Source organism: Salminus brasiliensis, chromosome 12, assembly GCF_030463535.1.
Source record: "Salminus brasiliensis chromosome 12, fSalBra1.hap2, whole genome shotgun sequence".
NCBI classification, from domain to species: Eukaryota; Metazoa; Chordata; class Actinopteri; order Characiformes; family Bryconidae; genus Salminus; species Salminus brasiliensis.
The window spans coordinates 11,838,917-11,864,060 of record NC_132889.1 but is presented as its reverse complement, the minus strand read 5'-3'; the positions used below and the strand labels follow the sequence as shown (position 1 = coordinate 11,864,060).

Genomic DNA, 25,144 nt, shown 5'->3' with positions numbered 1-25,144 from the left:
AATATTGCTTAAAAATAATAAAGAAATGTGACGTCTTCAACTTCATACTTTTTTGTATGAAATATTTTACTTCACTGTTCGCAGTAGTAGATATTTTGACCGGGGTGCCCAAACCTTTGCATGCCACAGTAATGTATAGTTTCTTAGACTCTTTTATACATGTATACACTGTGTGAAGATCTCACTGATTAAACCTGGTTCTTTATGGGAATAAAAGTGTTTCTTAACTTCAGCTCCGTGGTGCCGGACTCCTTTAAATTAGCCAGTTGCGTAAAGGGCTTCATGAATGAACCCACGTGACCAAACATCATATGACGTGCGGCGTCGCTACAAGGGAATCAACAAGGGGGGGACGAGGAGCGCGAAGAACACCCCCCCCCACCCCCCCACCCCCCCAAATGTGCATCTGTACGCGCTCGGGGTCACAGAGGACACGACGACCGCTCGTTCGCACACATACACACAAACACACACACCGAGAGATTCCGAGCGGGGCGACCGTCTCTCCCTCCGGTGAGTGTAAGCAGTGGAAGTTGCGTGGCGAGATGTCTCCCCGTTATGCTGAGTGTGCACGCGCACGCCGCCTCCTCCCATTCACTCCTGGTACGCGCTGTGCTGTGAGCTCATAGCGCTCCGGCCACCTGAGCTCGCGCTTTGAAACAGCCCGTGCTGATTCATCGCTCATTTCCAGAGCGAGCCCGACGTTCGATTGACGCGCGCGAGGTTTCCGTTAAAACCGTTGAAGCCGAGCTGCGGAGAAGGGGGCTTAGTTTAGGGGGATTCCCTTCTCTCCCTTCTATCGCCACGGGTGGGAGGCAGAGTGACAGCTAGAGAGGGGCTTTTTGTGTCGAGAAACGTGCGACTAGGGCTAGTCTAGGACTCAGTGGTGGACAGTAGCTGATGTCCTCAGCCTGCTCGCACGGCTGCTGCTGCTGCTGCTGCTGCTGCTTCGTCGGGCGAGATCCGGAGCTCCTCATTCAGGCACACACGGCGCCATCAGGTAGGGCTGCCTGCGTTTGTTTTTAATCGATGCGAGCGGAAAGTACCTTCTGTCTTGCGCTCCTGTGTAATCAAATGTAAGTCAAATTCGAGCAGAGAAATGGAAAACAGACTGAGGGACAGGAGAAGAGACGAGCCTCCCGGCTCTTCGACGCTCTCTCTCTCTCTCTCTCTCTCTCTAGACATCGCGTTCAAGCTGAAGGTTAATTAACCGTCGGCGCCGCCGCTTCGCCGACGAGCTTTACGTTGTGGATGCGCGTTCACGCCGCATTGTTTACGGCGAGATGCCGGCGTCGCGAACGCGCTTTTGTTTCCCCCGTGCTGATTCATCATAACCAGGCGAGCGGACAAAGGTCTGACCAGAGACAGACGAGAGGAGAGAACGGGGACCGAAGCCGGGCATCTGTCTCTCTCCTTGGTCTCGGGAGGGGAATGGGGGGCACTGACCATGAGCTTATCGGGGTGCTTATCTTTAGCTGGAGCTTTGTTTAGCTTTGTTTATTTCTGATTTCAGGCCAGGTTGGGTCTTCTATGAGAAGCTGCCATCCTCCCTTATAAACAGCTGGAAGAAAGGGGACCTGTTAGAATGTATCTTGAGTGTGTTTCACTTTCCCTTGAATTTGCCTGAAGCCTTAATCCAACATGAAGACGAACTCCCTGTAAATGGCTTCTGGTTGCAATAACTGTATCATTTCCACTCTCATCTCCTGTGTCTATGTTTACTCCCAAGAATATGATCATCATTAAACATTCAGGAGCAGTGGCTCCTCAAGCCTGCAATAGCCTCTCTCTGGTGACTGCAGATTCTGAGTGGCTGCAATAGGGCTCCCAATTAAGATGAACGCGCTCTCTATTTCTAGGCTGCGGTCAAACTTCTGAATGTAAAAGCTTTTAGAAGCGGACGCGTAGGGCTTCAGTCGAAGCTCTTTGGTTTCTGACGGGAAGAAGGAGGATTGTAATCTGTGCCACACCTTTGCGTGGCGGTCACGATGGGCTGGCCTGCGCCGCTTTTGGACTGCCAGGTCTGACCAGCTAATGGATTTCAACACCCTCACCACTCAGAATGGAGGAATGAGGATGCCACATGGGCACCGTTGCAATGTATCCCATTGCTCCCTCGCTCCAGGCATTCTCGGCTGGACACCCTTTTGTGTCAGCAGACCCAGCCTGGCTCTCTGTAATTTCTCTTTCTACTGCCACATCAGGTTACAAGAACAGATGGGGGACTTCACTTTGCAGCAGGGGGTGGTGTGGGTAAAAAGGGGGAGTATGGGTGTATTTGTGTGTTGGGAAGGTGGGGAGAGGGGATGTGGTGTGGACCTGTGGGGGACTAGGCTGTGGGCATTGGCTGAGAGATTTATGGTCCATCACATACAACTGGCTACCACAAGACCAATCGCAGTGCACAGCAGTGTGTATAAGCGCTGCTCCTACTCCCGGGTGATGCTGAAGCTGGAGCTCATTGGCTAAGGTGTGCTTGGGCAGAGAGAGAGAAGAGGAGGGGGTGGGGGGAGAAGTTGATGAAACCAGGAGAAAGAGTTTAGCGCATGGAGGAAATGTATTGCACACTGTCTTGCATGGCTCATGCAGCACGTTCAGAAGTTACTAATGCCATTCCTACATCATCGACAGTCCTTGAGAAAGTCTTGAGTTTGATTTGGGGGGGGGGGGTCATGTCCTTAAAAGTACAGCTAAATCTGCATAGAGAATTGAGAGAGCCTAGAGCGAAAGCCATGAAGAGTACAGAGTGGGGAAAAAAGCGAAGATCAAGAGGAATATTTGGGGGGTGTTGGGAGGGGATGCTGATGATGAAACTCGCTGCAAGTGTGGGCTTCGCACTTTCTTGCGCCTGCTGTTGCTATGTTGCACTTTCAAAGCGGCTCTCTGTGGAGGGATGTGTGTTTTAGGTGCAGATGTTGTTGGCTTTGCAGTAATGGAACGCAAACGAAGCTACCATTTTCCGCAGTGTTTCCTTGTCAAACGTAGTTTCATGATGGTCCATCACGGTTACAATCATCTGACGAAACTATGTTTGATACAGTTTCATCAGGATTTCAGAGAACTACAGTTCCCTTGTGTCCCCCTGTGTATTACTGGTTAGTACAACACAATGTGCAGTTATTAACCAGTCATAAATTATTTGAGAGGACATATTAATTCAAGCAAATTTGGTTTGCTCAGAACAAGTTCATTAATGTAGCCTCTAGTGATATTTGCTTTTTAACAGGAGCAAACGGGACTCTTTCGATTTAGACTGCAACACTGCCTATTCTTTATTTAAAGCTTATTAACAGCTTGGAACTTACAACACAGCTCCAAGAATATTCTCCAATTTGTTACAGGGCAGGCAAACACATACTTAAGCTTTAAGGTACTTTGCTTAGAAATGGTATGATACTGATCTTAGCACTTTATCAAAGATGAACATCTAAAGTGGGCTATCGTGTAGAACCTCTCCAACACTCTATTACCCCAACAGCTGATCGAGTAAAGTCATCACAAGAGAGTTACTGGCCAACATATGTCATTTTGCATTTTTATGTAACATTTGTAAAGGACTACAGATGGTGTAAAATCAAATGATTAGATATATCGGTCAAATTCACATCTAAATCAGTCAATACTAATATGGTTCCAATACGTGTGTCCATCTCTAAAGCACACTCACCACTCCACCACGCGACTGTAATAGCTCCATTTGGGTGAGTCTTCCTTTCCCCTTCTAATCGTTGGTTGTCAGCTATTATGTCATCTTATTTAGTGTGAAAGGTTTGGCATTCTCTAGCAGTGTACTTTATGCATGATCAGCTTCAATATGTTGGATGATGGTGTTCAGATGAAAAGCTTAGCTGAGCGTATCGATGTGAGGTGTGGGGCCCGTTTATTATGCTAAAACAAATGTACTTTTTCTCTCAAAGTGGAGCTGTGGTACATGCAGGCTATTTTGCCAGTGTGTGTGGGTTGGCAGCCTAGCTTCCTTTGCCAGGTCCATTCCCTCTCAATCCGTTCCTCTGGGCAGAATGTTTTGAAAGGCGTTTGAGAGCCTCGTATCCCACTGCACTCCTGATTCCGCAGGCTATCGAAATGCACCGGACTCGACGGGTTAGTTTAGCGAAGGCCCTGGTGTTCGTATTATTTCCGATAGGCCTCCTGCAAACTTGCATTCCAGTTTTAAACTGCCGTACAAAAAACGATGGCAAGCTTTCATACGAGATATTTCCCCTAATTTCAAGTCATGCACGTCAAAGGTCCAACCTTTCATTCTATCTCCATTTGAATTGCGGCTCTCTCATGTGGAGGGCTGCAGCTCACAAAATCAATATGGTATAAAAAAGAAAATCTGATCTTTTTATAACAACATTTTGAGCGGGGCCCAAAGGTCAATATTGAATCTACCTTGTGTTCAGATTTTCACTGAGAGAAGAAATCCAATCTCGTCTCTGCAGTTGCACTCCCTCTGAGCCTCTAACGACTCAGCCCCTCCACCTAGAGGTATGTGTCCACTGGCAGGGATCAAAAATCACCTCCAGTTTAAACAGAGGCGTCGAAAGGATAATGCCAAAGAGAAGTTGTGCCCTGCATATCGCATCAGTCACTTTGTAAAGCAGCTCTTATTCACAGTGGAAAACATATCTCTCTATATATTTCACTTCAGAGACCTACAATTAGACCCTGCTGATATTCATATTCATATGCATGGCATATTGTCATTAGGGCTGTGTATTGGTAAGAACCTGCCGTTACGATGCGTCTCACGATGCAGTATGTTAAAATATACTGCAAAACTGTAAGGTGATATAATTTTAGGAAAACGGCCATTGTTTAAAAAAACACAACCATATACTGAGAAAAAGAAAGATTTACTTTCTATGCAGTCAGAGCCGTGGGATCTGAAGACAAATTATAACACTGCTATCTAGTAGTCTGGGATTAATCATAACACAAAATGAACCACTCTCTGCAGTGAATCTTTGCATGTATTTTTTTTTTTAAACCAGTACTGTGTTTTTGAGAATCAGAACTGTATTGCAAGACAATGTTGCAATACCCGTGTGTAATGATTTTTTTTTCCGTACACCTAATTGTCATCATAGTACTGAAACTGCACTCCAGTCAAATAGGCTTAGTTTCACCACAGATTTTATATGCATGGAGAAACCCAGTTTTAAAGCCCCTGTCAACTGATTTTTATTTTGAACTATTATCAGTAGTTGTGATGAATTTACTATGAAAATATATTTTATTAAAACTTATTAAAAATGCTTAAATATAAAAATGACTTATATTAAAGCTTAAAAATGTATAGGTTTAGATATACTTTTTAGTCTAGGGCTAAAGGGGTATAAAGCCTTCCAGCATTGAGCTGTGAAACTGTGTTCCCTGGAATGACGATACTCCATCAATACTTTTGGGATGAGTTGGGGGGGGAGGGGGGGGGGGGGGGTTTGGGGCGGAGTGGTGTTCATCCAATATCCTGACCTCACTAATGCTCTTGTCCCTAAATGCAATCAAATCCTGACAGCAAAAATTGAAAAGTAAAAGCATTCCCTGGACAGTAGAGACAGTTACTCCAAGAAAAAACGGATACACTCTGTTTAAGATTAAGATTTCAGAAGAAACAATGAATAAGCAGGTGTCCCAATATTCTTACGCATAACACAATACAGCACAAACACAAACACTGGTACCAATAGTGCAACCTATAATGCTAACTTAACTGCACTGACCACTAATCACAATGTCAATAATACTATAAAACAATAACAAAACCTGTGTATCCTTGTGTTATATTGTTTATATTAACATCATTGGACAAATGTTTCATTTCATCAGCTATTTCAAACTCTACGCTTGAAATAGACCACACCCAGTTATCTAGGGGAAACGCCCACTCACTGCACACTGCACATTCAGTCTGACCAGGCAGTAGTGTTGCTGCCAATTTATACCGGGGTGACACTCTGATACTCACCCTTCCGTCTGTTCCACCTGTGATGAGTGAAGGCGTTAACATTTTTCTTGGCTCTCCCCTCACTAATGGCACATCATCGTGCCCTTTCTACACTGTGCGAAACAGCTGAATAATTTTCTTCCTCTTTCTCCCCGTCCCTCTTATTTCACGCTCTGAATAGCTGCTGCTTAATGGCTTTCCTGCCTTTCCATCGCCTCGTGTTTACTTCAGTACATAAATTGGCGCCGGCCTCCCTCGCCCCCGGCAGCCATCAGCAGAGTCTGAGTTTTAATTCGCGGTTAAATGGCGCTCGACACACGCAGCTTGTTTGATAATTGACTTCAGTCTAGTGAAGGGAGGAATGATTAGATCCGAATATCATTGCTGGTGTGTGTTATGTGTGTGTTTCTGTGTTGTGTGTGTGTGTGTGCCTGCGTGCGCACCTTGTTTTTTTGTTCTATCAGTGTGTGATGGAGGGGGGAGGAAAGGGGAGGGCTGGAATCCACATTAATATCAGGTGCGGATCATGCATGAAATTAAATACAGAAAGTTTCCGAAGCGCTTGCTCACGGTCTGTCTTCATTAGTGAGCTGAGTTTCTTGGAGTTCAGCAGCTTCCGAAATTATCTCGATCCTGAAGCTCAGCAGCTGACGAGGCTCGAACATCTAAAGCGGTGGGAGGGAGTAGGGATGTTGAACGACTTTGATTTCAGAATGATTGCTGCTGATTGGAATCCCACTTTTACTGTTTCTGAAATGCAGCTGAAGTTGTTGCCATCATTTTACTTGTTAGCACCTGTAGGTCAGCAACGTACACGGATCAGCCAAAGCATTAAAACCGCTAGATATTATGTAGGTGCCCCTTATGCCGCCAACACGGCTCTGACTCGTCAAGGCATGGACTCAATACTACTTAATGTGGCCAACACTAAATGTTTCAGCAATTTGTGCTACAGGAGCTCTTCTGTGGGATCAGACCAGAGGATCAAGGAAACAGTGTCCCCAAGACAAAGGAAGATGCCAACTGTGTTCAGCTTGCGGTTTCTACAGTGCAAATTGTTGAAATAGCCTTTTAGTGGAACTGTGAAGGTCATGATGACATCTGGAAGACCAAGATAAGACTCAGAGAAAACTATTTCTATGCTGGTAAGAGAGGCAAATTAAAATCCCCATATAACTGCCACAAACTTGCATGGAAGTTTAGCCAAGTCAAGAGGGTGGTGCACTGTGAAGCATTGTTTGCAAACATATGCTTCATGGAAGAGTCATAAGCAGGAAACCTTACCTGCGCTAGTATGCTACAGAACATTGAGACAAGCCAGATGAGGACTGTGGACTGTTGTGGTCTGATGAAATCAAATAAAATAATAATAATAATAATAAAAACCAGCAAAATCAGCAAAAATATGTTGGGGACTGCTTTTCATGAAAACAACACCCAACTGACTGAAATGAATGGGCTTGACGCATGGGATACAAATGTCAGACTAGCTGTTAAAAAGATGAAAAAAGGATGGCTTATAAAACAGAATAATGATCTATAGATACCTCAATGCCACTGTTGACTACCTGAAGAAGCACAATCGTTTGGAATGGCTCTCACAGTCCTCTAACCTAAATATCATAGGAAAGGTTTGGAAAAACCTCAAACAAGCTGTGCAAGCAAGCCTACCCAAGAGTATCTCAGAACTAAAAGCCATCTGCAAGGAAGAGTGGAAAGAAATCTGAAAGCACTCGGAAGCTATGATATAGCCCTGACATGTATTATCAGTTCATTTCAGACAAAATGGACAATATACTGTTTGGACAAGAGTATTTTGTACAGTATACAGTATATTAGTATAGAGTACATACATTTTTGCAGTGACTGCCTCTACTGTCCAGGGGAGGCTTTCTGCTAGATGTTGGAGCATTTGCTGTGAGGATTTGCTTGCAATTATCAACAAGAGCATTAGCGACATCAGGATGTTGGATAATCACTACCCCACCTGATCCTCAACTCCCCAACACATCCCAAAGGTATTTGATGAAGCAAAAACATTCTAGTGAATTTGGGGGGGGGGATTTATACCCCTCTAGCCCACGCCTGGTATAAGGCATGGTGTCAATAGGCGCATGTTTGCCTGCTATTCTATTGCCAATATTTCTTTACAAGGACTAGACAAGTTGTGTGTGTGCATTTGCACATCTGGGTCAGCAATTGGTACAACTTAAAATACCTGAATGCATTTATTAGAAGGGGTGTCCTCAAACATTTGGACATTTAGTGCACTATTCCATATTCCACAAGTAGGTCTGCCTGTAGATCTGTAAGCCTGGTGCAGCACTACACGGGCAAATTTGAAACCTGACACTACAGGTGGTCAGTAGGCCAGCTTTACAGAGGCTTTAGCCCCCATTAATATATATGTTAAATTATATTTTAAATACAAAATATATGGAAATAAGGGGTGCTGATGCTTCTGCTCTAATCAACTTCTGATTTGTGATGCACGACTGCAGCTTTTATGGATTTGACTCTGACTCTTGACTAACTAGCAAGATGGTGCAGAGATGAAAACATTATGTCTGTTGTGAACAGAATTTCTGCTTACAGTGGCTGGTAATATACCTCTAATTCTAGGCAAAGTTTTAACCATTTCTTGTTCTGCTTGCTAACTAACTAGATAACTTGCTACATCACTTTAGGTTAATGTGACACTGTTTTAGTAAATGCCATAAATGGTTTGAGTGTGAAGGACAGTGTCAAAGACATAAGAACAATGCAGTACTGTGTTGGATCCACTTGTACCAGCACAACACACACTAGCATGCCACCACCACGTCATTTTTACTGCAGTGCTAAGAATGACCCACCACCCAAATAATACCTTCTCTGTGGTGGTCCTGCGGTGGTCCTGACCATTGAAGAACAGAGTGAGAGGAAAGCTTGTGTTTAATGAAAGTTAATGTCAATGCAATGGTTGCAAAGTGTTGATCTTGCACAATATCTTGCAGTCCCCAAACTTGTAGATGGATGATGATTCTTTAAGAGAGGCAGCAGCTAAGTAGGATCATGTCAGGTGAAAAGATTTTGACAGATCAAACTAAAATTGAACTGATTAATCTAAGCCTCAAGTTCCTGTACCTAAGTAGCAACTTTGATTAGGTACCAGTTTATAGTCTGTAATAAATCAGCCTGTCTAAATCAGAGGAGAGAGCACTTTCTATTGTAAGTTGATTGAGAGCATTTTCCATTAACTTCCAAGTCATACATTAGATTAGAGATAGAGAAATCCTAAAACACAAGTAGTCATCATGTTCTAGCTGCTTTATTATTATTATTATTATTTTTGCATAAATAGCAGTACATCTCATCAGCATGTTTTGTTTAATAGCATTTTAGAGGAGTGATAATCAGCTTGTTTTCTTTCTTTATGTCTTATTCTTCTGAGGCCCACACAGTGGAACGCTTTGGCAGATGTGGAAACTTCTTACCCCAGACTTAGTTCAGAGTGCAGCATAAGAGTCATCTGGTACAGTTGGAGCTATATGTCCTCACCAAGAACATTTTTGTAGTCATCATGGACCTGTCTGTCTGATTATTTTATCTGCATGCATCACCTCACTGCACTTGAGTCATCTGCTCTGTAAGAGTTCCCCTTGGTTCATCCTAGGCCTTCGTACCAATATCTGTTCTGACAGTTTACATATGCTGAAACAATGACCTAGGATGGCAAAGAATAACAAGTGAGTGTGTGTTTTTAAGGAACACTTGCTTTTGCACATTGGCAGTATCCCTGCTAAGGCGATGCCAGGCTGAATGACGCTTTGCTATTTGCTGCTGATTTGGTGTTTAGTATTCGCTGTGCGAGTGGGGCTGTGCTTTGGAAGGCAGATGTTGATAGACTGTTCTTGTTTGCCATTATAACCCTGATAATCTCTTCATGGCTCTGCTTGGAAGATACTTGAAGGCCCTTCACATCCATAACTGTGAGGGTCATTAACCAGTGAGGAGGAGTGAGCCTTGGTTATACCCTTGATGAAGAACACCCTAGGTTTGTGATCGTGGTGCAGAGAATATTAGTGGTCAATATTTTATTATTATTATTATTATTACTAATTTTGTTTTTCTAATTACTACCACTAGATAAGTCTACTCATTACACAGTGTTACCACACTGGGAGGGTAAAGACTAGCTTGTGCCTCCGAGACACATGAAGCCAGCCATCGCATTGTTTCCAACTACTGCTAATGCAACATCACTGGGCAGCTTAGCACACGTGGAGGTGAAAGCTAAACACCAATTCTGTCACATCAGCTGCTAGATGTCCACACTACCTAACATAGCACTGAGTGATGGAGGAGTCGGGCCATCCTTTCCACCCATAAAAAGTGTGTCCATTGATGCTCTCTTTTACTTCTAACCAAAAATGGCTATGGCATCACAAGGGATCAAGCGCACAATCCCCAACAACAATTGCGCCACTCAAGAGCTTGCACCGCCTTCTGTATTTCGTTTCAGCTTACTCAAATAAAAAGCATAGCGGACAACTACCAGATATGATGTTCGCCTTTGAACATCAAAATGTATTTGACAACCGAAATGATGTAAGTACGGGTAAAATTACAGACATCTCACAGAAGCATTTCCAAACTATGCGGCGAAGCATGTGATGTCACTAATTTATCAGAAATCTTATCCCACCTGTCCCTAAAAACAGTACATATTGCAGAATATGTATTGTGGACTGGATGGCATCAAATAACGCTGCCTGTGTTTACTATAGCCATACCCATATGCCTTAAAGCACCTCCAGAGGCCTCAACAGAAGGACACAATCATTAACTCGTGACAGAGGGCCCCAAGGCCACATTGCTTATGATGGCTCAGCATTTATTGTGTACATTTATAATTTCTTTATCATTGCATGTATCTTTTAGACCTTGCCAGTCCTAAACATCCTCTAGATTTATTAGGGCAAGCTTTGAGTTTGAAGGTTGGAAATTATGGTTCTGGTTGTGTTAGTTCAACTTCACAACTCCCTAATTGGTGCCTTGGTCGTGGTCCTTGCTGAGATCAGGGTTTTTTCCCCTCCCCCTCCTTCTGAGTGCCTCCAAATGTGTTGAGGGTGCATTTTTCACAAGGCTGCTTCTCTCTCTCTCTCTCTCTCTCGCTCTCTCTCTCACTCTCTATCTGTCTCGCTTGCTCTCTCTCCTCGGCGACCTCACTCAGCGCTTTGTATTTTCCTGTGGGTGTGATGTCTCTCCTCTACAAGTAATCAGCTCTGATTTGTCAGCGTTCTTCCTGGCGATTCATAAAAATTCAGCTTGCGCCTGCAAAAGACAGCTCTCCCCCCCCCCCAGAACCCCTCAACGTTGGTCTCTTGAGCCCCTGCACCCTTCACTGGGCAGCCACAAAAGAGGGGAAAGCATTTATGGGAGGTAATATATTAGTTCTTCGGTGAGGTAAGACAGGACAGACTGCTTCATCTCCTCCGACTGGAAGGTTAAAAGCTCTTTTCTTGGACTCTCCATAGAAATTGAAGGGTGTTTAAGAGGCCGTCATGTCATGACTTGAAAGTTGAAAGTGGCTGTAATCTTTTTTGTAGCCACTAGTTACTTTTAACATTGATTTTTTAAATAATAATTTTGGTAATGAACTTTTAGGATGTCTTGCGTTAAGATATATAATAAATCTTTCATGTTTTTTGGTGGGTTTTTGTTTTTTGGCTTTAATGGCTTGTCTATTGTTATATGCACATAACAAGCCACAAACTATACCTGCATTCCAACTATAGAAGGGAGTTTTGAATCAGCATGTTTTACACCCTGTCCCAAAGCCAGTTATGCCAGGATCACGCGACACATTTCAGCACTGACTTTCGAGGCAAAAACTGTTTTTGGAGATTGTCAACAAAAGCCTCAGGTCAGAGGCAAATCTGCATTTGCTCGGCGCTGGCTCGCCACTATGTGTGAACTGCTGAAAGATGTGATGCAAGAGCTTGCAGGGTGTTCGCAGAGTGGTAGCCGATGCCTCGCAAGCCCCCGACACATATCTAGCAGGTTTAAGATCCAGACCTGCCAGTGACTCTAAATATAGTATTATGCAAAAAGTGTTGGGACTGGAAGTTAGTGCAGCGGCTACCTACAGCCAATACCAGTGCAAGACATGGGGAGAGGGGTGGCAGGGGTGTTTTTCTTTGTGTTTTTGCTGCAAATCAGCGCACAGCAACTTGTAGCGCTCATCTTTTCAAAACGTGTTTTTGGAAAGCAAACAGACTCGTTGCATGTTGTACCAATATGGCAGAAGTCCCTGAGCCATGTGCAAAAAAGCACAATTGCCTGTTAGCCTGCTACCAATGAATCATCACAGGCTTTAAACATAATTTTTAGATTAGAATCACCCCATTCAGTCATTTCAAGGACTTCTAAAGGCAGGTGGAGTGGATTAGAGTTTGATCCAAAGTCCATTGGAAAGAAGCTCTCCAGGAGCAGGGTTGAAGACCACCGTTATAATAAGCTTTTCAGCCGTGGTAGCTTTTTAAAAAAAGGTGTCTCATCAGGACAGACCTCAGACCAAGTCTTAAAGGCACAGTCACAAAACCAGACTAAATCTAAGGTAAAAATTTGTTTGTGTTTGTAAATCTATTAAACATCATAAGGGAACCTCCCTTAAACCAAATACAAGGGAAAAGCAGAACATGAGCCCATGAAACAGTGCTTTGTAGTTGGGTAGTTCTTAATTGTCAGACTTTGTACTCTTTACATAATTTTTTGTCATTTGCTTCATAAAAAATAGTTTTATGTTATAACATTATTCTAGATAGTTTTTTTTATGTATTTTACATGTATGGAATACTTACTAGGATGATGTTTGCATTCATATATATATATATTTTTTTAGGTTGGCAAAAAGGGGCACCTTTTATTGAGTTTCACAGTGGCACAATTGTCAAAATTTTACCTTATTATTAGAAGATTTGAAGCTATTATTGAAGTGTAATCAGCGGATGTGTTGCCAATACGTAAAAGAAAGACAGTTACAATTATAGCTGCATTATTAATTATATTTACATTTGATTTATATTTAAGACTTTATATTAAATCTTTTACTTTTTTCCTTTGACAATAACAGAAACGTGTTATGTAATCCTGCAATCCCTATCTTCTCTTTTGTTTAGAATCCCTGACTTCTCGGAAGTAAGTTCCCACTTGAGGTGCAAATAAATAATTAAAAGTAAAGAATAAAGGATAAAATTGTTCCTAATAGTTTCTATTTTGGAGATACAAGATTTTGTTCTGACGTTGATGATAAGCAAAGCAGAACAGCGGCAGCCTGACTCATCCTGACAGTGCGCCTATGTCGCTTTCCTTCTGCTCCTCTTGCTGCACTGTCACATTCAGGTCATTTTTAACAAGCTGCTGCCTCTTTCTGTTTGGTTCAGGTGAGCGCCACACCTGTTGTGGCTCTCCGTTGCCATGGCAATCATGGGTCACCTCCAGGGCATTCAAATACTGCCTTTCGCTGAACTCTGCTGCAGGGGCTTTCAGAACAGCCTGACCCGGACCCTTCATCTTTTAATATTGTTCACAGTGAAAGATCTGCCTGCATATCGAGTTCTGTTTTTCAGCCTGGACATACGTCCCCTCGGTGGACATGCAGGGTGTGTGAAAAGACACAGTGGGACATGCGCAGGTGCAGTGGCTGTGGCTGGAATCCAGCAGTGTAATGCTGGTGACTGTGTGTTTGGCAGCCAGTGGAGTGGTATGAGTCTGCTGAGCCAGCAGAGCCTGTGTTTTATGTGTGTGTGTGTGTGTGTGTGTGTGTGTGTGTGTGTGTGTGTGTGTGTTGCCACTACTGCTGGCTTTGCCTGTGTGACTCCACTCCTGCTGCGGCCCAGCTGTTTCAGCTCTATCCAATACAACACACACACACACACACACACACACACACACACACACACACAAATACATCACAAAATAGCTCAGCACAGCCAAACAGATAAGCTTTCTGCTAGGATGCACACACACACATACTCTACACAAACAGGGCACTCTGACAGTTCTGAGACCAGGTAGAGATTTTTGCTGCATGTCCGCATCTTGACCGTACTGCTGCTAAAATGTGCTGACCTTTTTGTTTATTCACTATTAAGTCAGCACAATGATGCATAGCCATAATATCCTAAAATGAATTATTAATACATCTCCTTGCTGCTGATGATCACAATTAAAAGTGGTTCTGCCTTAACGCCTGAAGCTTACACTCTTAAATGGCTCATTTTATGGAAAACTGTATATCTATATATACTGATCAGCTACAACAATTAAAACCACTGAGAGATATACTGAATAACATTGATTATCTCACTAAACTGGCACCTGTCCAGGTGTGGCAAATATATATTAGGCAGCAATTGAACAATCAGGTCTTGGAGTTAATGTGTTGGAAATACAGACATATTGGTTACAATTGCCTGTACATGTACTCTTAGTCGTGTGTATTTTCTGGCCTCCTGAGACGGGTTTGTAGTGGGGTTTTTTTGCTTACAACTGTTCAAACCCTGCACTGTAACACTTGTTGTGGTTAAGAGTTCACGTTCACTGATCAAGAGCATGGCAATAAAAACAATTTTTTTTTTTTTTGCGGGTTTTCTGAAATCACAGTTTGGCAGTGTCAAAATTATACATACAAATGTCTATCTAGTAATCTAGGAAACTGCAGTGAATGATAAGACTATGAGCTGAGCAGTGGAGAATATTAGAGCTAAGAGCAACATTGATCCATTTCCTGGAATTATTGTGCATAGATGTTTATATTTTTTTTATTTCACAGGTTTGAGTAAACAATGCATGAGTGATACAGTATCACATATTTGTTATATAAAATATATTGCATATTCAAATGACTATACTTGACATGTATATCTTGTTCAGTTTTCTTTTTTTTATTTTGGCCCCAACTGTCTAATTTTCAGTTATACTTCAATTTCTGGGAGCAGATATCTTTTAAAAATCATATGAATATCTATACTTACTAAGACAGGAACTTAAGTTAGTTCTTACTTAGTACTTAAGTAGTCCTTACTCATTCCCTTGCTGTGGTGTAAGCATGAATGAGGAGGGGTGTGCCATGTGAATCAGAGTTATTAGCGTGTGGTGTATTCAAAAAGGTTTTACTGCAGAGAATAAATATTTTGTTTTTAAAAATAAATATTTTAAGATATTAAAAAGTATACTCCTGGAATTAAGCAAATGTTTGTGTTCTTCAGACTCTATGGTCCATTACAGGAGTTCCCATGCTCAGAGCTGAGTCACTGTGCTTGGAGTGAATTGTTTGACTAATTTAAGTATGGCTTTTTTATGTATGCTTTGTGGAATAGTTCCCTAAGTGCTTTTCGAATGAGGCACAATACAGTGCAGCCAGTTAGAACAGAGCGCATCTCTCTTATATCCGTCTTAAAGGCACAGTAGCTGAAATGGACAGTTTAATGGAATAAAAAGATTCGAAATTGTTTGTGGAAAATGAAGTGGAAAAAGCTAACATACAAAAAACATGTAGGATATGGGGCCTTTATTAGAAGCTAGTTTCATTTGATCAAGTCCAAGACAACACTATCAAAACTATTTTTAACTTAAAAAAGAAAGAAAGCTGGCCTTAAGAATGTAGCACAGTTAATGTCCTGATAATTTACCATTGGACGTTAGCATAACATTTTAAGACAACCAGTGTCAGCGTAATTTAGTAGTAGTTTATTCTGAACTGTTCAGCTATATGTTTTAACTACACAAGTTATATAGAGTGTATCAGCCCAGACTGCTTTTGCTTTCAGGCAAAAAATTCCATAACTGCATCATTTGCAAAAGTGGTTCTTTATCCTCCATGAAACTGCTAGTGCTTGCAGAGTTGCATGGCTCTTCCAGACTTCCATTGTTTTCCATGCATTTTCTGAATAATAAGAAGCCAAATGTAATTTATGTAGTTTAAGGGGCTACAGAACCGTCTTTTCAAAGGTTCTTCAAGGAACCCAAATTGGTTCTTCTATGACATCCCTAAGAACCCTTTTTGGCACCTTTATTTTTAAGAGTGTAGGCTGGCCTAACCTCCACAGTAAAAGACATGCTCTATTTTTATTTCTTTGTTTTGATGCTCCTGCCTCAGTGAATCTGTCTTTACCAGGCATCTGAAGCTCCTCTGACTCCCCAGTGTACAGCTCCATGTGTGCTAGCACGTTTTTAAAGAGCCTCTAGTGCGGTGCGTTTCTGTAGAGCAAGGCTTTGCACTTACCTACCTGAAAGGCTCAGCCAAATGTCAGCGAGACGTGTTTTACTTGGCTGTTCCGAGGTAGCGCTGTTTATGGAGAGTGCAGGGCAAGCTGACTTTGCTGTTTATGGCAGCCGTTTATCGGGAGCAAACAAACCATCAGAGAAGCCATACGCTTGGTGTACTGTTCTCTTTTACACTTAACAACATCATTACACTAATAAATGACCTGATAAAGCATAGCTACAACAACTGTTATGGCCATGAACTGGGGCTTCTCTGGAGGTTTCAGCAATATTTGCTCCTTCATTTCTCCCAGGAGCATAAAATCAGTTAGCTGAAATGGCCTGTGTCTCACTCCCATTACTGGAGCGTTGGAATTATTATTCTCTGCTACATTTCCCCATTTTTTGCTTAGCTCAGTAAGGTACACATTATTTTGAGCAAGGTACACTGATCTGAAATTGAGTCGCTAAGCAATATTTCCGCATCTGTCTGCTTGTACATTTTAAATGAAAATAACAAGCATCCACAATTATTTGAATTGCTTTCAACCTGATATTAACAGCCTGATTAAGCGATCTAAGAATACTTTTGACGAATATGGTATACAGCGTCATGTAATAGCATGGTCAAAAGACATGCAGCAACCCGACTGATTGTTAAAAGATAAAGAGACTTGTACTTTAAATAATTTGCTTTCGTTTGGACCATGCCATCAGCAAATGATGATTAGGGAGGAGACTGAAGAGATGGGGGAGAACTCAGAGAACACTGGGCTGGAGTGAGATGGTATTTATAGGATATTAGATTAGTGAGGAGGGGCTTCAAGGTTTTTGTTATTCCAATTCACTAAAGTAAATTGACTGCCTCTGTCTGAATAAGACAATGCATCTGAACAGTGAAAAAAGTCTCTCAGTGTTTGTTATTTGTAAATGTGAACGTTTGCTTTCTCTTTTCTCTCAGCAGACCGTCTTACAGGGCAGTACAGAGCGGCTCTCGTGGCATGACTACTACAAACAAGGGAAACAAAGCACTGAAGGCAAGTTTCAGCAGTGACTGCTCCTCTGTTTGGTAGATTTTAGTGGTGTAAATCACAGTCATTCACTTAGATTTTGATTCTTTAGGAAACATCATGAAACCTTCTCATTTTCTCAACATCATGTGTTCTCACTTTTTGTCTATCTCTCTATTTTCCATGTTTCTTTCTCCTGGCTTTCGCTCTTTTAAAATGTTCTTGTTACCATTGAGACTCTCTTTTTCTCTCTCTCTCTCTCTCTCACACACACTTTTGTTACACTCATGACTCTTTGTTGGTTGTTTGTTCTTTTCTTTTTTCCTGCGCATCGCTCTCTCTTTCTCTTGTTGTCCTCTTTGTTTCCTCTCTCTTTCTTCCAACTCTTTCAACTATTTCTTTGTTTTCTTTACTTCCTGCAATCTCTTAGTCTCTTTTCTTTTTTTTATTACCCCTCTGACTTCATTTCTTTCTTCCCTTGTATATCTCTCTCTCTTTCCAGGTGAAGAGGGAGCCGGGCGAGAATGGCACAAGCCTCACAGATGACGAGCTGGTGTCCATGTCTGTGCGGGAGCTGAACCAGCACCTCCGCGGCCTCTCCAAGGAGGAGATCCTGCAGCTGAAACAGCGGCGGCGCACGCTGAAGAACCGCGGCTACGCAGCCAGCTGTCGGGTCAAGCGCGTGACGCAGAAGGAGGAGCTGGAGAAGCAGAAGGCCGAGCTGCAGCAGGAGGTGGAGAAACTGGCCTCTGAGAATGCCAGCATGAAGGTGGAGTTAGACGTGCTGCGCTCAAAGTACGAGGCCCTGCAGAGCTTCGCCAGGACTGTGGCTCGCAGCCCAATGACCCCCACGAGGGGCCCCATCACCTCCGTCATCGGACCCCTCATACCAGGCAAGGTGGCCGCCACCAGCGTCATTACCATCGTCAAGTCCAAAACAGAGGCACGGTCGTAATGCACAGCCTGGGGGGAAACGGCCTTGAACGCTTTGGTCAGTGCATCATAATCAAGCACAGGGCTGCGGATTCAAAACAACTAAAGCACTTGAAAATGCTCTGTCTAGCAGTGCTCTCCTTAGGGGGGAAAATATAGCGATTTTAGGTCAGCTGCTCTCTCATAGCCACCTAAGCATAGTCTACTGTTCAGAGGTTTGGAATCATTTGTAATCATTTTAACTACTTTTGCAGATATAAAATAATAGAAAAGGAAGGTATATTGATAATTGGTAGGAATGCCTCATAATCCAACAGCAGTGCTTAAATCTCCAGGTCCAAAAGTAAATAACATCACATTGTTACAATAAATAATATATTTACTGTATATTATATATTAAGGGTGCTATGCGGGGTATAGGAATGATGGACTAATCCCCATATCTGTATTAGTGTACATAATGTACATGATAAAGATACATAAATAATTAATTAAACATAGAAATTGGAACCTTTCTGCACTCTTAAAAGTTCCTTAGTAAAGGCAGTGATTCTATATAGAACCGATGTTTAAATGGTTCATTAACTGTTTAAATGTCTTCTGTTAAATCGAAACCTTCTATATACCACCATAAAAGGGTTCTACTTTTGAGTCAAAAAACCCTTTTCAGTACAATATAGAACTGTCGATTCCATCAGGAATCCTTATTATTTATCCTTTCATGCTGTTTTTCACATACTTGAAATGTTATTAGAATACTGCAGTGTATGATTTATAATTGTTGTGCATTATTGTTGTGTTAATGGCAAATTTTTCATAGTCAAGTGATTCCAAACTTTTGAACCACAGCATAAATATAATGACTGTTCAAGAGAGGCTTGATTTGTACATTAATCGAGTAGAAGCACAGAAGAAAGGATGCACTCAAGCAAGATATTTCTCAGTATGGATATTTTAGTGAAGGTGAATGCATCTTTTCTTCTGTGTTTCTCATGTTCCTGCGCTGTGTGCCCGATTTAGCACGCCTGATTTAACTCACCTATCGTGCTAATTGCCAAGTTCTCGATTAACGGAATCACAGGTGATGAAGCAGCAAAAACACGACCCTGAGCGGGACACTGCAGACCACTGCAATTAACACTGAATACTGTTTGTCACAATGCACTGATCCTCACAGCACTGCACTCCGGAGCTACGTCCATTGATATTTGCTGTAGCGTTCCCCTGACACAGCAGGGGGAATATGAGATTAATATTGGATCCATTTTTCAGATTCCTGTGCTTGATGTCATCCACTGACCAGTTTACAAATGGGGCAAAGCTAGAAGGGCCATCATGGTATCACAAGTGATGATGAAAACTTATCTGATGGAACGGTTCACCAAATTTTTCATTTTTATACAGCCCTCAGCTTTACCTTAAGATGAGCTCGCAAATTAGGGTTTTTGATGTTCTCCACACACTGCATTTGCTGAGTCAAACTACATTCTCACATTAGCATTCTTAGCTGGATGACTGGGGGTAATTTAGGCTAAACTTGTATAAGCTTTTTTTATGCAGAAGTCACCATTTTATTTGTTCTGCACTGAATTGGGAAATTGCCTCCATGGACTAGGTGATGAAGTGATGAAGTATTTTAAATTCAACAAACATTTTAAATTTATCAAACTCAAGTTGTGCAAAACCTATTACAATAGTGGAACTCGTCATCCATACAAAATAACCCACATCACAACTCTGCCAAAATGGATGTCATTTTGAAAAACAGCAAAGATTTTTGCTAATGCAGCAAAGGAATTCAAAGGAATTTGAAAAGGTGCAAGTCCAGACTATTGAAAAACAAAATTCTGCATGTACATACACTTCATCTTATACATGAAGGGTCGGTTTCCCTGACAGGGATCAACCCTAGTCATAGACTATATTTTCCATACAGAATGATTTGTAGTTTCTTTACACAATTCTGTGAAAAGTAAAAAAAATTGAAAGTAATTATTATGAATATCTGTTTTGGCAGATGCCTAGTTGGCAAGGATGCTAATGTTAGCATTTTGCAAACTCAGTCAATGCAGTATGTTAAACGGTGAACACGTCTGTGTTTAAATATGAAAGTTTGATGTTCCATTCCTTTGGTCCGGGAGGGAACTGAGGGCAGGGGTCCAGCACAGTTTAGTGATTTTGCTTCTCCAACACATCTTATAAATTAATTTGGTTGAAGAAGGTGTGCTTGAGCAGGAAAACCACAAGACTGTGCAAGATTACGGCCCTTCAGGACGCCTGCTCCCCACCCCTGCTTTAGTATGTTTTTTTTTCTATATTCCCAAAACACTCAAAAAATCAGTCGTAAGTTTATATTTGTTTCCTGATTTGTTCAATTCCATTTGTGGAATGATGTTTACAAGTTATATTCTGAGGAATATGACAAGGAGAGGCAATAAAATATTGTATTTATGCATGGAAAAATAAGAAATCCAGTAGCTGCGTCCAAGGGTGATGTTCACCTTTCGTAGATGCAAGTTACGTTGAGTTCATCATGAAGGAGCCTTTCCATGAAATATAGCAAACTGTATTCCTTGACCTGGAGGAGTGGCTAAGTGTTTTATGTGTTTTTTTGGACATGTTTTTGAGGTAAACGTTCGTAAAAGTGCGTTGACAAATGTGTAAAATCTTGAGAGGTTTAGTTCCGTTTGACGTCCTAGAGCTGTAAACATTTTGTGTTTCTTGTACGGATGGGTTGATCATGGTTCTCCAAGCGCAAAACCCGAACAGGCTTTATCGTTGAATTTATTAAGTGTTCTTTGATGTCTCTGTCTGACTGAAGGTTTCGTTGTATTTTTCTTTCCTTTTTGGTAAGAAAACCCTTTGATATTTATAGGGGAGAAAATGTTTGAAAAAAAAAAACCTTGTTTGATATCGATTTTGCAATTGTACCAAAAGTGGCTTATTATTGAAGTCTGATAGCTTTTCTAGTGACTAGGCGCGTGCAGTGGAGTAGCGCGTGGCGTGCTGTGAAAGTGATCAGGTGGCAGTGTCGTCCACTGTAGTGGTGTCATGCTGTACTATTTAAAATGAATATATTTAGACGAATCTATAAAACAAGGCAGTGTACAGAAGACAGTCGTCCATCCATATTGGTCCCTTCCATATATCTGATACAGTATTTTCTTTTTTGTTGGACACTTAAGGATTTTGTTTAGCAATGCAAATCTGAATTCTTCCTCTTCAGTTATCTCTCCCAAATAATGGACTTCCATAATGGACCTGCTGCGCCTTGATGTAAAAGGATGCTAAAGGTGCTGTCAAAGACGTCCTTACATGTTTTCTAAGTTTGGCAAGGCGTTTTGCATACTAATGTTTAGGGGTTCATCAATGAGAACTGTGTTGTATTAAATTGGTGCTGCTTTATATTAGGTGTCTGCCGATGGAGTTGATTTTGTGCCACAAGTGATGAAAAACAAAGTAAGAATTTAACAAACACAGCCAGTCTAAGAAAAACGTCAGAGGACTTGCTACTACAAACCAGTTGAAATACTTGCAAGACAAATGCCTTCTTTTAAAATCCTCCCCTAAAAAATGTGCCAAAACGCAGTACCAAACAAAAAAAAGATTGCAGAAGCAAACTAAAATACTGCAAAATCAGCAAAAAAAACTAACAAAAAAAAATCCCCAAAAAACAAAAAGAATTCAAAGACTGGCAAAATGAAGAGAGGTTTGTGGTTTGTGTTATTTAAAACATTTGCCACAAAATTAACTCCATATTCATCTTTACTGTAGCCTGATAGGCTATAATATTTGGCTAATGCAGCACAGTTGATCCACAGATAATGAAGCATCAATATTGAACTGACTGGATAACTGACTTAACAGACTTTAAATTAACAGTCTGTAGTGATGACCAATCAATACTCCTCCTACATATCATATAGTCCAACATACCAGGCTACAATATCATCATATTTCAATAGATGAAACAAGTACTGTTACTTTGTATTTGCATCATACCCTGATCAGCCATAACATCTGCCTAATATTAAGTAGGTCCCTATTGTGCCAGAAAAGAACAGAACAGAACTGACCACTCGAGGCATGAACTCAACAAAACCTAGCATACATCCTTTAAGTCCTGTGAGTGGTGAGGTGTGGGGCCTTCTAGGACATCAATGAGCCCTATGGGGTCCATGACTTTGTCACTGGTTGTCCTTTCTTGGACCACTTTCAGTAGGTACTAACCACTGCATACCAGAAAAAAAATCCCCAAAACATGCCTGATGTTTTAAAGATGTTCTGACCCAGTCGTCTAGCCATCACAGTTTGATTCTTGTCAAACTGGCTCAGATTCTTATGCTTACCCATTTGTCCTGCTTTTCATGCATCACTTTCAAAAACTGACTGTTCACTTGCTGCCTAATATATTCCAGCCCTTGACAGAAACCACTGTAGATGAAAAATCAATGTTTTTAATTTCACCTGTAATACCGTTATGGCTGATCGGTGTATACTTTTGAACTTGTAAATACAATATAATTAATGGCCCGTGGGTCGTAATTAAATAGTCATTTCAACGCACAAGTATATTGAAGGATACCTAAAATAAATCGGTACCAAGATTTTGTTTGTTTACCTCCATTATATTGCACATGAGCTGTGTCGGACATGGCAGTGAGGATATAGGCGAAGTGTAGCACTATAGATACAGTACAGTACCTTCATAAGCATATGAAATGATCATATTACATATGATCAGGTTATTTTCATGACTAAAGTAAGTGAAAATGCACTGTTCAGTTGAGCATATTGTTTTGTGATATGCTCTTGCCTGCTATCTGCTCAGGAAAAAACAACACTTGTTGCATAATGCACCAAAAGCAATTCATCTTTCACCTGGTGGTGAGAGTCAGTCAAAGAATTTAGTGAGCGAGACTAGATCAAAGTTTGAGTAGTCCTGAAGTTCTATTTTGTGTTTTGGTTTTAAGAGTTTATTGTACAAAGAAGCAAGTGAAAAATTCATCTTTTTAATGTAACATTTCCAAGGAATTCCAATCAGTCAGTTCAGATTTTGTTGGTGATTGGTTGAAATTAGGCTAATTGAACAGTTTTAGGGGATAAAGTGCTCTATTAAGCACACTAGTTGTGGTGCAGCACTGAACCGTTGATGACTAACTAAAACTATAAATGTGAATCTTCTAAGGTTGTATCACAAAATCGAATCAAAACTCTTAACACTTTTAACGCCCTTATCTCATCTGAAAAATTCAGAGTAAAGTGGATTAACATATTAACAGCTTGAACACCCCTGATTAAATGGCATTTTGTTGATTTCCTATGCCACCTTTCACATGTATATCACATGTCTTTTTAAAATAATATTTTTTTCTTTCTCCAGCTGCGTTTGTAATAATCTCTCTGTCCACACCAGAACGCAAAAATTGCTCTAAAATGCTTACCTAAACATGCAAGCCCAGCAGGGGGTGCTAACACCGCACAAAAGTTTCATATCAAATTCCTTAAAGAGCAGCATAATGGCCAAAATAGACCTAAATATAGTATGTGCAAAGCTGAAGCACATTTTCTACCAACAATGTTGTTCAAACAGCAGATCTCTGATTTGTACCAGAAAACAATTAGAGCACATTTCCTATTTATTTGCTACATTTAACATGCCAAATATTTTCAGTTTAGAAAACAAAAACATGTAATTTGACCAGTGGTGTCCAGGCTTTTTGCATACAACTATATGAACACAAGACACATTTTCAGGCACTCCTTTTTGAATTTTGAGTATCATCACATCCTAGTGTTAAGGCAGTGACATTCAGTGTTTAGAATGGCACAACTTGTTTGCATCAGCTTTACACCACACATACATCACATAGTGGAAAAATGATGATGCTGCTGTACTCAAGAGGCGTGCTGAATCTACGTCATTTAAGATCAAAAACAAAAAAATGCTAACAAACAAAAGTCTTGCACCACAAGGTTCTTGCTGATTGTCTCTCAGGTCATGCACTCACCAGTCGATTTTGCTGACCAATGGACTGACTATTGTCCATTGTGATAGCACAGTCATTGCATTGCACAGTTACTACTGCAGTCACTTGCATCCCCCCCCCCTCCCAGTTTGGAAAAATCTGAGGGGCACTAAGGGTTTCTGAGTGATGTTAAATGGAGATCTTGGACAAATGCCTCACTCTGTCCTTTGGTGGGTGTGAATTATTGATCAACTTGACTCAGAGCCGTTTCACACGACTGTGTTTGTGCTAGTTCTTATAATAGCGCTATTGTAAATCAGACAGTAGGAGGGAATGATATCACACTGAGGAGTATATGGAGTAATAAGGGACTTCCAGTTGCTGCATTAGAAAATCTTTTTGTCACCAAATCAATCAAGAAACGGGCTTACCGGCAGCTTTGTGGGGGGCCTTCTTTTTTTTTCCACAGTATGCATCTAAGAGTCTTTGACCCTTTCCATTGTCTTAAGAGAGAGATTTGACTGGGAGGGCCGATAACTTGATCAGCACTTCTGTGACAATATGTACTAGCTTTAGGCTAAGTAGGCTTCGTCCATCATGTTCTATGTTTGGTGAGCAGGTTTCTCTATGGCTCAGAATAGTTCTTTGTCTCAAAAAAAAAGTGTTAAATCAGAAAATAAAGCTATGAAGTGTAAGGTGGTGATCGGTGAATTACATTGATAGAATGTTGTTTTGGTTGCTTTTATCTATGGGTTGTAATAACATATATATTTATTTCAGTACTTTGTATCAAATACGGTAACAAAAATGGGTGAATTGTAACTATTTATGAATTAAATTATTGTACTTTTTTGCAAACTGTAGATACACAAGTGATATTACGTATTCCTATATAAGAACTGTGGATTTTAACCATGCAGTTAGTCATTCTCGGGTGTGGCTAAGTTCTTGATGTACTGTTGTATATACTGTATGTTTGGCAGCTTCCTTTATTTTATATATGATCAATAAAAAATGTTTTGAGAGATGTC

The 25,144-nt window shown here is 41.1% G+C and overlaps 1 protein-coding gene across 4 annotated transcripts; it reads left to right on the top strand.

Annotated features, from left to right (window-relative positions):
* Positions 1 to 399: 399 nt before the first annotated feature.
* mafga (v-maf avian musculoaponeurotic fibrosarcoma oncogene homolog Ga) lies at positions 400 to 25,144 on the top strand. 4 transcript variants are annotated; one of them, XM_072694074.1, is made up of 3 exons: positions 400 to 513; positions 17,163 to 17,238; positions 17,714 to 25,144. In XM_072694074.1, the coding sequence occupies exons 2-3, from the start codon at positions 17,203 to 17,205 to the stop codon at positions 18,164 to 18,166; spliced, it is 489 nt and encodes a 162-aa protein (XP_072550175.1). In that variant the 5' UTR covers positions 400 to 513; positions 17,163 to 17,202; the 3' UTR covers positions 18,167 to 25,144. The 4 variants fall into 4 exon arrangements, with proteins under 4 accessions (XP_072550175.1, XP_072550173.1, XP_072550174.1 ...); XM_072694072.1 differs by having other exon boundaries at positions 437 to 513; positions 17,166 to 17,238; XM_072694073.1 differs by lacking the exon at positions 400 to 513 and adding an exon at positions 646 to 1,000 and having other exon boundaries at positions 17,166 to 17,238.